Here is a 13151-nt window from a genome sequence, read left to right on the forward strand (position 1 = left end):
TGACCTAAGCCAATTAAGTTCCTAAGCCCCGCCCATTTTCAGATTGATTCATCTCTTTACATTTTGCATTTGTATTTATACATTTGGCAAATGCTTTTATGCAAAACAACTTGCACATTTTTCAAAGTATATATGGCATCAGTTTATGCATTCCCTAAATCAAACTCATGTTGTTGCTAGCGCTACTGTATGCTGTAGTCTTTGAGCTATAGAAATCTCTTCACATAAACCCTAAGTCCAACACATTAACATCATTCTTAATGTCCAACTTCTTATTCGTTTTATGGTCTGCAGATCCTTAAAGAGCTTTTTTTTAAATAAATGTAGTACAATGTCCTCTGAAGTAATGAAGAACTTAAAATGAAAGCAATTGGCTCATCTGTATGTGGTCCTATGGAGCGTGACCTGGAGCCTTCCCTCCTGAATCCTGTTGTTTGTGAGTGGGTAATAACCAGGCCGTCTCCTCTGTGTGTGCTGCAGGTGCTTGGTCAAGTGGTCAATATGAAAGTGCAGGTGTTCATGAACTGTCGAGCCAAGCTGTCTGAGATGCCCCTGAAGAGGTGAGAGCAAAAGCTTAATTAAACTTAAGCTCTGAGAGTGTCGGGGGACATGCATGCGTACACACACACACACACACTCATAGCAGCTGGTGCTGTTCTGCAGATATCACCTTGTTTTGTTTTTAAAAAATGTTCAGAGGTTAAAATGGTTCATGTGAAGTCAGAATGGGGGAAAAATCACTTTTTTTTTTTTTTATCTGCAAATTACCTATAAGGTCTGATGCACCAGGTTAGAAGCTCCTTTTTGAAGCTTGATTGCCACCAATCTCTGAATTTTATATTTTCTGTGAACTATCCCTTAGCTGAGGTATAAAAATATGTGGTGAGAAACATCTGCACTGATTTAAGACACCCTGCATTTAATAGAAACTGCTGTGAAACAATGAGAGAAATTGTTGTGATCTCATGCTGCAGGAAAGAAACTATAAAAAAAAGTTAATATTTGAAGAAATTGTTTGAGTACTGTAATTTAAACAATAATTAATGGCTGTGAATTTGTTAACCTATACTTGCCTCATGTATATGTATAGCCCTTGTTCTGTTGTTTTATTTTATTTTTCCCCTCTTTCTTAAATATTATGTAAAACATTTTCCTGAAAAATCAGTAATAAATATAAAGTTTAAAAATAAGTTTTGTTTTTTTTTTACAGTAAAAAATAACTAAGTATACTTGGTTTATTCCCCCAAAAAAGTTAAAGTCAAGATTAGAAGTATACTGAAAATATTTTGTCATGGGATTTCTAGCTATTCCCAAATTACAACAGACCGGCAGTTTAGTTTGTAAGATTGATGTCATATACTGTTCCTTTGTCTTTCTGGCAGCTTTTATCGATATGTTTTGGAGCAGGATGTTTCGTTCTTTGGCAACAACTCCCTTTCCCCCGGCCCTGTGGCCCACTTCACTGAAATCCCAGAATCCCCTCTGCTCACTCTTAATATGATCACCCCAGAGAGCTGGATGGTTGAGGCGGTCAGGAGCCCATATGATCTAGATAACATCCACCTACAAGAGGTATGAATTCTAACTCTAAATGCTGTATTTATATATTTACCAAAGCAATGAGTTGCACACATACTTGCACACATAACTCTTTTGTAGTTTAGACTGCACAATTGCTGCAATAGTGCTTTCAAATGTATACATAGTTGATGGTCTGGTTCATGTTTCACTAATAAACTTTACAGTCACTCTTTAGTTTGGGGACCAATTCTCACAATTATCTATTAACTATAACTTTTCCCTCAATAAACTCATAATTTGCTGCTTATTAATAGTTAGTTAAGGTAGTTGTTAAGTTTAGGTAGGGAATAGGATTTAAGGGATCTAAAATATGGTCATGCAGAATAAGGCATTAATATGTGCTTTATAAGTACTAATAAATAGCCAATATGCTAGTAATATGCATGCTAATAAGCAATAGTCAGAATTGGTCCTTAAACTTAAGTGTGACCAACTTTACTTGTTACTCGTATCTAGTCGATTTGTCCTGGTCAGCCAGAATCTCAAGGATTGGATTTGAATGGATAAATGTGTCGTCTTCTACTTTATTGTCAGGTCAGCGGTGTAGTCAATGCGGAGTATGAGCTTGAGTATCTGCTGTTGGAGGGCCACTGTTTTGACCTGTCCACAGGTCAGCCTCCCAGAGGACTTCAGTTTACACTGGGCATGAGACAGGAACCTCTCATGCATGACACCATTGTCATGGCTAACCTAGTGAGTTTTTTTTCCCTCTTCTTGGCGTTTTCCAAATACATGTTGTATTTATTGTAATAGGAATTTTCCTAGTTTGATAAGAGTTACATGGACCCAAGATGAGAATTCTCTCATCATTTACTCACCTTCATGTTGTTCCAAACCTGTATGACTGACTTTCTTCTGTGGAACACAAAAGCAAAAGCTAACCTACTGCATTGTGCAGGGCTATTTCCAGTTGAAGGCCAACCCCGGCGCCTGGATGCTGAGGCTGCGTGAGGGCCGCTCAGAGGACATCTATCAGATACAAGCGTGAGTGGTTTCTCATCACAGGTTTACATTTCTATACTACTGTTCAGAAGTTTGATAGTCAGTACGATTTTTTTATTTTTTTATTTAGGAACATGTCTTTTATGCATACAGATACTGCATTTATTTGAACAAAAATACAGTAAACACAAGTTATTTTAAGTTGTAATAAATGTTTAACAGTATTAACATTTTTTTTAAATATATATTTTAAATTTCAGCAGCCATTCCTCCAGACTTCAGTGTCATATGATCATTTTGATAATTTTTGATTTTCAGAGATCATTCTAAAAGCTGGAATAAATTTACTTTTGCCCAGATGTTTGCATCGATTTGCAGTCTGGATGATCTTTATTTTTTTCAGGGTTCTTTGATGAATATAAATTTCAAAAGAACAGAATTTATTTGAAATAGAAATCTTTTGTAACATTATAGATGTCTTTTACTGTCACTTTAATGTATCTTTGCTGGATAAAGTCATTTCTTTCTAAAAAAAAAATTAAAAAAATCTTGCTGACCCCAAACTTTTGAACATTTGTGTATAGTTTGCATATATTGTTGCCACAATGATTTAAAATCCTTTCAAGCTATGGATTTTATCAGTGCATGCATTCCCTGGGAGTCAAAGCTGTCATCTTGGGTCTGCTAGCGATATGCTGTACCAGGAATACAGATACCATCCAAAATAAAGGACAAAAAGAAACAGCCACACTCAAACTAATGGTCCACATCAAAACTCTCCAAAATGCTTGTCATCAATTTTCATTCCTTTTTCTGATTGTGCACGTTTTAGCAGTTCTTTAAGGAAGAATTCTTCTTCGAGAATTATGGAAGACAGTAAAATTTATACCCCATTCATGGAAGTTAAAGTTAGAGCACAGTGTCATTCTTCACAGTGCATTCATACAGTCTGAGGTCTGCCACAACACAAAACCAACACAGAGAGAGTGTATGAGAGAGAAAGAAGGTATCTCTCCGATACACACACTGCTGACTGCTAAATGAATGGAAAGGCAGTGTTCTGTCAGTGTGTAATTCACTGATATCCTGTTCTGAGGAAGTGCAGCCTAATGGATCCAGGGTTTCATTTAGGATGCTGAAGCTAATGGCACTCTGTGTCCTGTACCGCTGGGCATTTATCATGCTTTTCATGTCATCACAACTTCTTTCTGAGACATGAGCAACTTGACAAAAGGAATGCTCAGAATAAATCCAGTATTGAATTGAGTCATTGTTGAGGAATCAGAATAATTACAGTGATTACAAGGCAGCACTATTGATATTCCTCAAGTGTTGTCCTTTGCTAGTTGTTCATCATCTTCTTCTTCATGACTTTTTTCTTTTCTTTTTTTTGTCCCTCTTGTTCTTGTCCTTCATATTTGTCTTTCCTCTTTTCCTCATCCTTTGTCTTCCTGTCTTCTTTTTGTTGTTTTTCTTCTTCATCTTCGTTCTTTTGTCCTTGTTCTTTGTTTTCTTCTCCTCTGTGCTGTTTTTGTTGTTCTTCCGTTTATCTTGTAATCATATCTTGTCCCGGTTGATGTTCTTTTTTATCTCTTCATCTTGTTCTTGTTTTTCTTCTGTTTATCTTGTCCTTATTGTTCTTTTTCTGTTTATTTTATTGTTAATTTTCTTGTTTATCTTGTTTTTGTCTTTGTTTTGTTGTTTTTCTTTTGTTTTTGTTGTTCTTCCTATTCTTGTTCTGAATTGTTTTTGTTATTATTGCTTATCTTCTTAACTTTAATGCAAATTAATTCATCTCTAAATAAACTCCAAAACCTATAGACGCCATTCAAACTTTTGTAGATAATGTAAGCCTTGTGTATTTAGTAGGGCTGGGTAAAAATATCGATATCTCGAATATAATCGATTCTCAGTTTTACGAAACGATATCGATTCTTAAATCCCAAGAATCGATTAGTCAGTGGTTCCCAACCCTGGTCCTGGAGGCATCCCAACACTGCACATTTTGCATGTCTCCTTTCTTTGACACACCAATTTCAGGTCTTGGAGTCTCTACTAATGAGCTGATGACCTGAATCAGGTGTGTTTGATTAAGGAGACATGCAAAACGTGCAGTGTTGGGATGCCTCCAGGACCAGGGTTGGGAACCACTGGGCTAGCCTGTTTTCAGTTAATGGACGGAATATTGAAGGGCACCTCCCATCCAATAAATCGCAATAAGCATTGTGCTTTGGTACTTTTAATATGAAACAAAGTCTCAGATTTCAAATTCTCTCCATTGTATTGCAGTATTTAAACAATAAATGCCGTTTTGGCGCTGTTTTGTGGAGTGATCGCTGTAACGCCGCGCCGCCTCAGTTCAATAATAGCGGCAGTGCGAGGCACACGTGAACTAATCATCTCCTCCACATTAATACCAGTTTCAAAATAATCACGACTAAACATCCGAAGGTAAGTTAAAAGAAAGAGTACAACTTTACTATCCTGTCTCATGCTCAATCAGTGTTTCAGCCACGCAAAGACGTCAATATAACGTCTTGTGAACAATGTCACTTAACGTCACATTTACCTAAACAAAATGACCCATAGCCTATTCGTTAACCATAAACTCATTAGTCAGATAGAAAAATAAACCGTAGAGAGGGGCATTTTGCTGAATATATGCACCATATAATATATTCATTATAACTTTTACTGTTCTTCAAAGTTTAATTTATATTTTTTTATGATAGCCACCATTTAAATGTTTATATTTAAAAAACGACTTGAAGTAGAAATATTATTATGTAATTGTAACGTTTATTATAAAAACTTCATTAAGTGTAATTTAAGCAGATGTATAGCCTAAAAAATCAGTCAATTTTAACCTTCAATATTATAGTAATGTAGTAAGTAGCCTACCAACTGATTCTCATGTATATTTTACAGCATTAGTTGAGATTTTTTTTTCCTTGAGAAAATTTTGCATGTGTACCAGATATACAGGTGCAACTCAATAAATTAGAATGTCGTGGAAGACTTCATTTATTTCAGTAATTCAACTCAAATTGTGAAACTCGTGTATTAAATAAATTCAATGCACACAGACTGAAGTAGTGCATTAGTTGAGATTTTTTTTTCCTTGAGAAAATTTTGCATGTGTAGCAGATATATATCCAAAATAATCGATATTGAATCAAATCGAATCGAATTGGGAATTGAATCGAATCGCAAGCTTGTGAATGAGAATCGAATCGAATTGTGAAATTTGTGTCAAAACCCAGCCTTAGTATTTAGAGTTACAGGTCTGTAGCGTTTTGTTTGCTGAATTGTGAGCACTGGTATTTCCTTCAGGAAGTGCAGATATAGTTTATTTGTGTTGTGTACTGTATGTTTTAGGCATGATGGTACGGACTCTCCTCTTGATGCTGGTGATGTCATTGTGGTGCTCAACAGCTTCCACAGCAAGATCATCAAAGTTAAAGTTTGTAATGTTACTGTAGCATTCACAATCTATTAACAAGCATTTACAGACTTTGCATCCATATAAAACAGCAGCTGATAGGACCAATGAAAAAGTATAATCTGTTCAAATATTAGGTCCAGAAAAAGCCTGACAAACTCAATGAGGATCTTCTAAATGAAGGAACAGAATCCAAAGGCCTGTGGGATTCCATAACCAGGTGAGTCTGATTTTTGAAGCACTAATCACACCTTAGATCACTTCTTAAAAAGCTAGAGGGGAACAACACTACATTTCTAAATAATCACAAAAATATCACAGGCACAGAATAACAGAATGCAAGATCTTTGCATATGGCTGGGTCTGCATAGAATCTGTGGCTACAGATTTCTACAGAATGTGAAAGTCCATAATTTACAAAGTTCTACAAATACCTTTTGTATTTGATCTTTTTTTAAATACGTTTTTGGATAGTTTGATAATGGACAAGTTCTGTCAAAATCTCTATTACCAGTGTTAAGCCTGTCTGTGACTGTGTATGTCTTTATGTAAACACACACACTACAGTTCAAAAGCTAGGGGGTTGTAAAATGTTTACACGTTTTTGAAAGAAACCTCTTATAATCATCTAAGCTGCATTTATTTGTTCAAAACAAAGTAAAAACTGTAATATTGTGAAACATTATTACAATGTAAAATAATTGTTTTCTGTTTTAATATATGTGACCCTGGAGCACAAAACCAGTCTTAAGTCGCTGGGGTATATTTGTAGCAATAGCCAAAAATACATTGTATGGGTCAAAATTATTGTTTTTTCTTTTATGCCTAAAATCATTAGGATATTAAGTAAAGATCATGTTCCATTAAGATATTTTGTAAATTTCCTACTGTAAATATATTAAAACTTAATTTTTGATTAGTAATATGCATTGCTAAGAACTTAATTTGGACAACATTAAAGGCGATTTTCTCAATATTTTGATTTTTTTGCACCCTCAGATTCCAGATTTTCAAATAGGCTCTCGGCCAAATATTGTCCTATCCTAACAAACCATACATCAATGGAAAGCTTATTTATTCAGCTTTCAGATGATGTATAAATCTCAATTTCGAAAATTTGACCCTTATGACTGGTTTTGTGGTCCAGGGTCACATATATGTAAAATGTAATTTATTTCTGTAATAGCAAAGCTAAATTTTCAGCAACCCTTACTCCAGGCTTCATTGTCACATGATCTTTGTGAAAACTGTGATACATTTTCAGGATTCTTTGATGAATAGAAGGTTCAAAAGAACAGCATTTTTTCTTTCTTTTTTTAAATAGAAATCTTTTCTAACAGTATAAATGTCACTTTTGATCAATTTAATGCATCCTTTATGTATAAAAGTATTAATTTCTTTCTAAAAAATTTTACTGACCCCAGACTTTTGAACAGTAGTGTATATTTTAATTTTGCATATTAAAATGCAGTGGGTTTGCATCTTATTTAACAGCTCTGTTTATTACGTTTTATGATCTGTCTCCTTTGCTCTTTGCTGTCTTTGAGAAGTGTGTGGAGCTCTTTGGAGAAAAGGTAGGGAACTTGATCTCTACTTTTTTCTCTTACTTTTTCTTGCGTCAGTAAGGGACACGGCAGAATTTCAGTTAGTAAGCTGTGATCTATCTTTTTCATTGAGTTTCCCCTCAGCTTGATTTTTACACACATTCTCCACATGTAGAAATAGTTTGCCAGGTTGTTTCGAAATTCCACCTTGTCTCAGCGGTGTTACATCACCTCCGTCCACATTATTAAACAAACCTCATCTCACCTCTTTTTTTGGAAGTATGTTGCTTGGAAACAGGAGACGGAAATGTTCCAAAGATGTGATGCTTAATATAAAAAAAATGCTCTAATGTGAATATCTTTGCAGAGGCAGCAGTAGGTGAGATCTTGGCTAGGGTGGTTGTGGAAAGCTACAGATGGCACTTGGTTTTGTTGTGTGGAAATGATGGAGGTTGAGATCTTCAGGAATCTCTGAACCTCCTCAGAACATAACATACTGTCAGTCACTTAATAGATCCGCAAACTCTGTGAAAGCGGTATTCTTTGTCAACATTAAATAAAATAACTTGTGATGTCTCAAAACCTAGTAGGCTGAACCAACAGAAGTTAAGAAAAGTCTATCATCATTTACTTGAAGATTCCATTTGGTTTTATATGTTGTTACCTAATTTAATTAACTTCATACATTAAATGGAGCTTAAATGTTTGTCAGTCAACGGTGTCTTTATCTTGTGTGTTTTTTTTTTACTTTAGTGAAAAGCTTGGGGTCAGTTTAAAAAAAAAAAAAACTTTTATTCAGCGAGTATGCATTAAATTTGTGTCAGTGACAGTAAAGACATGCATAATGTAAACATTTTTTATAAAAAATTCAAATAAATCTTGTTATTTTGAACTATTTAAAAGAATCCTGAAAAAAAGTGTATCACAGTTTCCACAAAAATATTAAGCAGCACAACTGTTTTCAACTTCATGTGACACGAGGACTGGAGTAATGGCTGCTGAAAATTCAGCTTTCGTAATCAACAAATAGTCCACATAATCCTGTTATAACAGATTATTAGAAGAGCTATGTCCCTGTTGCTGTGCTGAGTTTTTTGACAGAAGTGTGTGTTTTTGGGTGTCTTGCAGCTTTGCCGGTGGCCCGAGTGTGGACAAGGATGACAAGAAGACAGACGTTCTCAACATTTTCTCAGTGGCCTCTGGACATTTATATGAGCGCTTCCTGAGGTAGGACCACCACTTGTATGAACGCGGCCATGTCAGTGTCGTCTTCAACTCCTGTATTTCTACTTCCCTTTTTTCCTCCTACAGAATAATGATGCTCTCTGTCCTTCAACACACCAAAACCCCTGTCAAGTTCTGGTTCCTCAAAAACTACCTCTCCCCCTCATTCAAGGTAAGATTGTTATCATTTTGCTATCGATTGCTATCGTACACAAACATAGCAAGAGCTGGCTGAAATTACGATTTACAATTTGACTGTGCGAGGTTATTTTTGAAAGTCAGGGTACACAGGTTTTTTTTTTAGTTTATTTATTTTTAATCAGTCTGTGTACAAATTACCATTTCTGAGGAAGAAATACAGGGGCTGCACGATTTATGCAATTGCAAATTAAAATACTTTTTTTTTTTTTTTTTTTTTTTTTTCTTTACGCTTGTTTGTAAGGCTGCACAATTTGGCCTAAAATTTTATAATTATGTGTTAATATGATTATAAAATAATAGTAATAATATTACAAAAATACATTAAATAAATATTACTATTGTAATATTTCACTGTAGAATTTTTAAAAAATTAAGAAAAATTATATAAAAATAAAAAAATAATTTTTATTTTATTTTATAGTACAACTGTAAAATTGCAATACTTGTACATTGATGTCTGCCTTAAATTCATTTTTAAACATTAAACCATGAGTAGAACAGAAGTCGTGCTATGCAATGCATGCTCCAGCATTACGGATTAAATTAATGCTTTTCCATAATCGTAGCAATGAAAATGAGGGGAAAATGACCCATGAATGTGTTAATAGATATTCTGTATACTGTAGTTTATCTCTTTATATTTGTGTGTGTACAGGACACCATCTCTCACATGGCGAAGGCTTATGGTTTCCAGTATGAGCTGGTCCAGTATAAGTGGCCCCGCTGGCTTCACCAGCAGACAGAAAAGCAGCGCATCATCTGGGGTTATAAGATCCTTTTCCTGGATGTGCTTTTCCCCCTGGCTGTGGACAAGATCATCTTTGTAGATGCTGATCAGGTGACCTTACGCATGAGAAAAACAGTGGTTCTGAATAGAATACTAGCATATTTGTAAAAATAGTATGTGAAAGGGTATGCATTTAGCAAAAACATGATCTCAATGCATGTTAAATTCAGTGAGTGGCATCTCAAAAGTAATTGCAGCGGTTTTGCTTTTTTTTTTTTCATCCTATTTCATGTTAAATGGTTAGTTCACCAAAAATTCAAAACAACGAAAATTCTGTAATTATTTATTCATCCTCATCTTGTTCCAAACGCATAAGACTTTGATTCCTCTTCATAACAGTGAGGTTTGGTCTTGCATATCAAGCCAGTACAGTTGAGCTTTGTTTACGATATTTGATGTGCCTTATGAATGTGTGTTGATCCATGTTTATATGTGAATGAAAGCCTAAATTGAATTTGTTCACAAACGTGATCGTGTCCCTTCGGAACCGTTCAGAAATGGATTGCGTTTACAGTGTATTTATGAACTTTTTGAAGCGTCGAAGTTTTGGGGGAATGGACATTCAATGGAAGGACAGAAATCCCTTAGGTTAGATCATTAAAAACATCTTCAAATGTGTTGATGAACGAAAGTCTTGTGGGTTTCAAGCAAGAGTAAATGCTGACACAATTTTCATTTTTGGGTGAATCTTAATTCTTGGCAGTCTGATCACAAAATGAGTCAAGAAAAAGATCAAAATCACGGCTGATATTACTTCCAGTTTATCCATCATACATGAAGGTCATGTTGAGCTTGTTGCACTGTGGGATACAGCACTCTGTACAGTGTGCTCTGTTGTATGCTGCACATTTAATAAATTTGCACATCAAATAAAAAATAGTGTGTTTGTTTTTGCATGTTGATATGTATCCATTTCCAACCTGTGAATCTGCTTTAACAATACACGTCTTACAGTTTGGCATTTTTTTAATTAATAGCAGCCAAGAGAATTCACAGGCACTTCTCCAGCAATTCATCCTGTTAGCACGTTAACAAATAGTGATATCTTCTAATTGCAAAACATAACCCTGAATACTTCATATTTAGATTGTCAGGGCAGATATAAAGGAGCTGAGAGATCTGGATCTAGAGGGCGCCCCCTATGGGTACACACCATTCTGTGACAGCCGAAAAGAGATGGAAGGCTACCGTTTTTGGAAGACTGGCTACTGGGCTTCTCATCTTGGACAAAGGAAATACCACATTAGGTTATATCACGAAAAATCTGATTAATGTAGAATGTCACTTAACCGTTTGATATCTTAACTATATGATAGATTATAGCAGTGGTTTTCAGTTCCAGTCCTCGCGACCCACCACATTATGTACAGGTGCATCTCAATTGAGATGCACCTGTATGTATTTCTTATCACTTCAGACATTTGTTTTATTCGACCGTAAGTGCCCTGCGAAGTGGACTTCACAGGATATTCCAGTTCGAAGGTAGCGTATATGTTCCATTCTTAAGTGCATTAAAGTGTGTGAGACGTGAATTTAAACTGTGTTTATTTACAGAGGTATATTATGTCGCAGGCTGTGGCGTTGTGCAAATCCGTGAATGAATGTGCCAAAGTGAAGTAAACTTCAACGGATTTTCCATGCTCAGGGAGTAGGGAGCAATGAACACTGTGTAGGGACCATGTAAATCTGAACACAGTTCATGCATGGAGCTCACTTCTAATGAGCTGGTTATCTGAATCAGGTTTGTTAAAAAAAAAAGAGACACGCAAAATATACAGAGCGGTGGGTCGCCAGGACTGGAATTGAGAACCACTGGATTATAGATTGCTATAACATTTTAAAATGTTTTGAGAGGATTCTGTTATATCATATTGTGAAATGTGTAACATTGAATAAATCTCCAGTCTTTCCCTCTTTCTCCAGTGCATTATATGTAGTGGACCTAAAAAAATTCCGAAAGATCGCAGCTGGAGACCGGCTCAGAGGGCAGTACCAAGCCTTAAGCCAAGATCCCAACAGTCTGTCCAACCTGGACCAGGTATGTGCTTGACAACACACATGCTCACCATTAGAGGAGGACTTTCATGTTTTGAATGTTCTCTATGGGGTTTGATGCTAACAGGACCTTCCCAACAACATGATCCATCAAGTAGCCATCAGCTGACCAGAAAAGAATTTATAGAAACTTGAATGCAATGTTAATTGCATAGATTCAGTCTCTCAATTCAGACATACAATTGATCGTGTATTTAGCCATTGTTTGTCATTAGCCTTCTTCCCTGCCTTGTATATTAAGCAATAAAGATTGTCCTTGGGGACTGACACAGTTGCTGCTACTTTTCTGTGCACCATGAACACATTCTTTATATAAATCTGATGATTCTTCAGAAAAGCCGAGTCTTCAACTTTAAGCCTCATTTTTCTTTAAACTTACACTATAATGTGGCGTGTGAATGTTAATTTATTCTTAATATGCACTACTGTTCAAAAGATTTCTCTATATTTGATCAGAATACAGTTAAAACAGTAATAATGTGAAATATTACAATTTAAAAACACTTTTCTATTTCAATCAGAAATCTTTCTAATATGTTTATTTTGATGCTTGAGAAACATTTCTTATTATCAATGTTGAAAACAGTTAATATTTTTTTGTTTAAACAGTGAAAGTGCTGGCTCTCAACTTGTGGGTCTAAACTAGTAACCAGTTTGAGCTCATTTGTGGTATGCTTTTTGTTTAGCCTCCTATTCTCAGATGTGACGTAACTTTTCTGAACTTTCTGTGCCAGTAAAAATGTGTTTTGTGACTCAGAAGTCAGGAAAGTGTTGATATCAAGCTCTATTATAGATGAACGGCATTGTCAGGGTTCACTTGAAGTGCTCAAGAAATTAAATAAGGCCACTCAAAGCACTGATGGAAAATGTTGAAGGAAATGTTTTGCCACCACAATTGACTGTTTTCTTTGTGTTGATTTATTGCAGTGCAATAACCCGAAGACCAAAGAGCCCAAGTTAAGTGCAGCGGTGAGGATTGTTCCAGAATGGTCCAAGTACGACAATGAGATAAAGCAGTTTCTCAAACAGGTGAAGGAACAGGAGGAGAAAATTACCGAGGGTAGACCATCATCATCACCACCACAGCACACAGGTAAGACTTAGTCATCACTAAAATGACAATATTTTTTCTAGTAAGCCTTGTGATTAAATCACAGCTCATGAACGTCATCTGTATTTTAGCAGGCACTCGACGTGATGAACTTTAGCACTTGAGTGCTCATATTGCACCAGTCTTCCTGTGAATCGTGAACTCAACCATACAGAGATGTTTTCCACGACAGGAACACTGAGGAAATACACACTAGGAAACGTTTTAAAGGACTTCATGACTTTTTTATGTACATGATTTTGAATTAAGGTTTAGTTTGAATCC

The 13151-nt window shown here is 35.6% G+C and overlaps 1 protein-coding gene across 1 annotated transcript in view; it reads left to right on the top strand.

Moving 5' to 3' along the window:
• LOC107655477 (UDP-glucose:glycoprotein glucosyltransferase 2-like) overlaps positions 1–11885 on the top strand; it is a 31934-nt gene extending 20049 nt beyond the window's left edge. The window contains exons 27-39 of the mRNA XM_016442970.1: positions 481–560; positions 1383–1572; positions 2116–2274; positions 2480–2565; positions 5902–5986; positions 6103–6185; positions 7516–7539; positions 8638–8736; positions 8821–8905; positions 9590–9772; positions 10808–10968; positions 11645–11759; positions 11844–11885. Of these exons, the coding sequence (XP_016298456.1) occupies positions 481–560; positions 1383–1572; positions 2116–2274; positions 2480–2565; positions 5902–5986; positions 6103–6185; positions 7516–7539; positions 8638–8736; positions 8821–8905; positions 9590–9772; positions 10808–10968; positions 11645–11759; positions 11844–11885 (1392 nt within the window). The remainder of the gene's footprint in view (positions 1–480; positions 561–1382; positions 1573–2115; positions 2275–2479; positions 2566–5901; positions 5987–6102; positions 6186–7515; positions 7540–8637; positions 8737–8820; positions 8906–9589; positions 9773–10807; positions 10969–11644; positions 11760–11843) is intronic.
• Positions 11886–13151: the final 1266 nt, after the last annotated feature.

The sequence above is a fragment of the Sinocyclocheilus anshuiensis genome, unplaced genomic scaffold (genome assembly GCF_001515605.1).
Source record: "Sinocyclocheilus anshuiensis isolate Anshui unplaced genomic scaffold, SAMN03320099.WGS_v1.1 scaffold1148, whole genome shotgun sequence".
Taxonomy (NCBI): Eukaryota; Metazoa; Chordata; class Actinopteri; order Cypriniformes; family Cyprinidae; genus Sinocyclocheilus; species Sinocyclocheilus anshuiensis.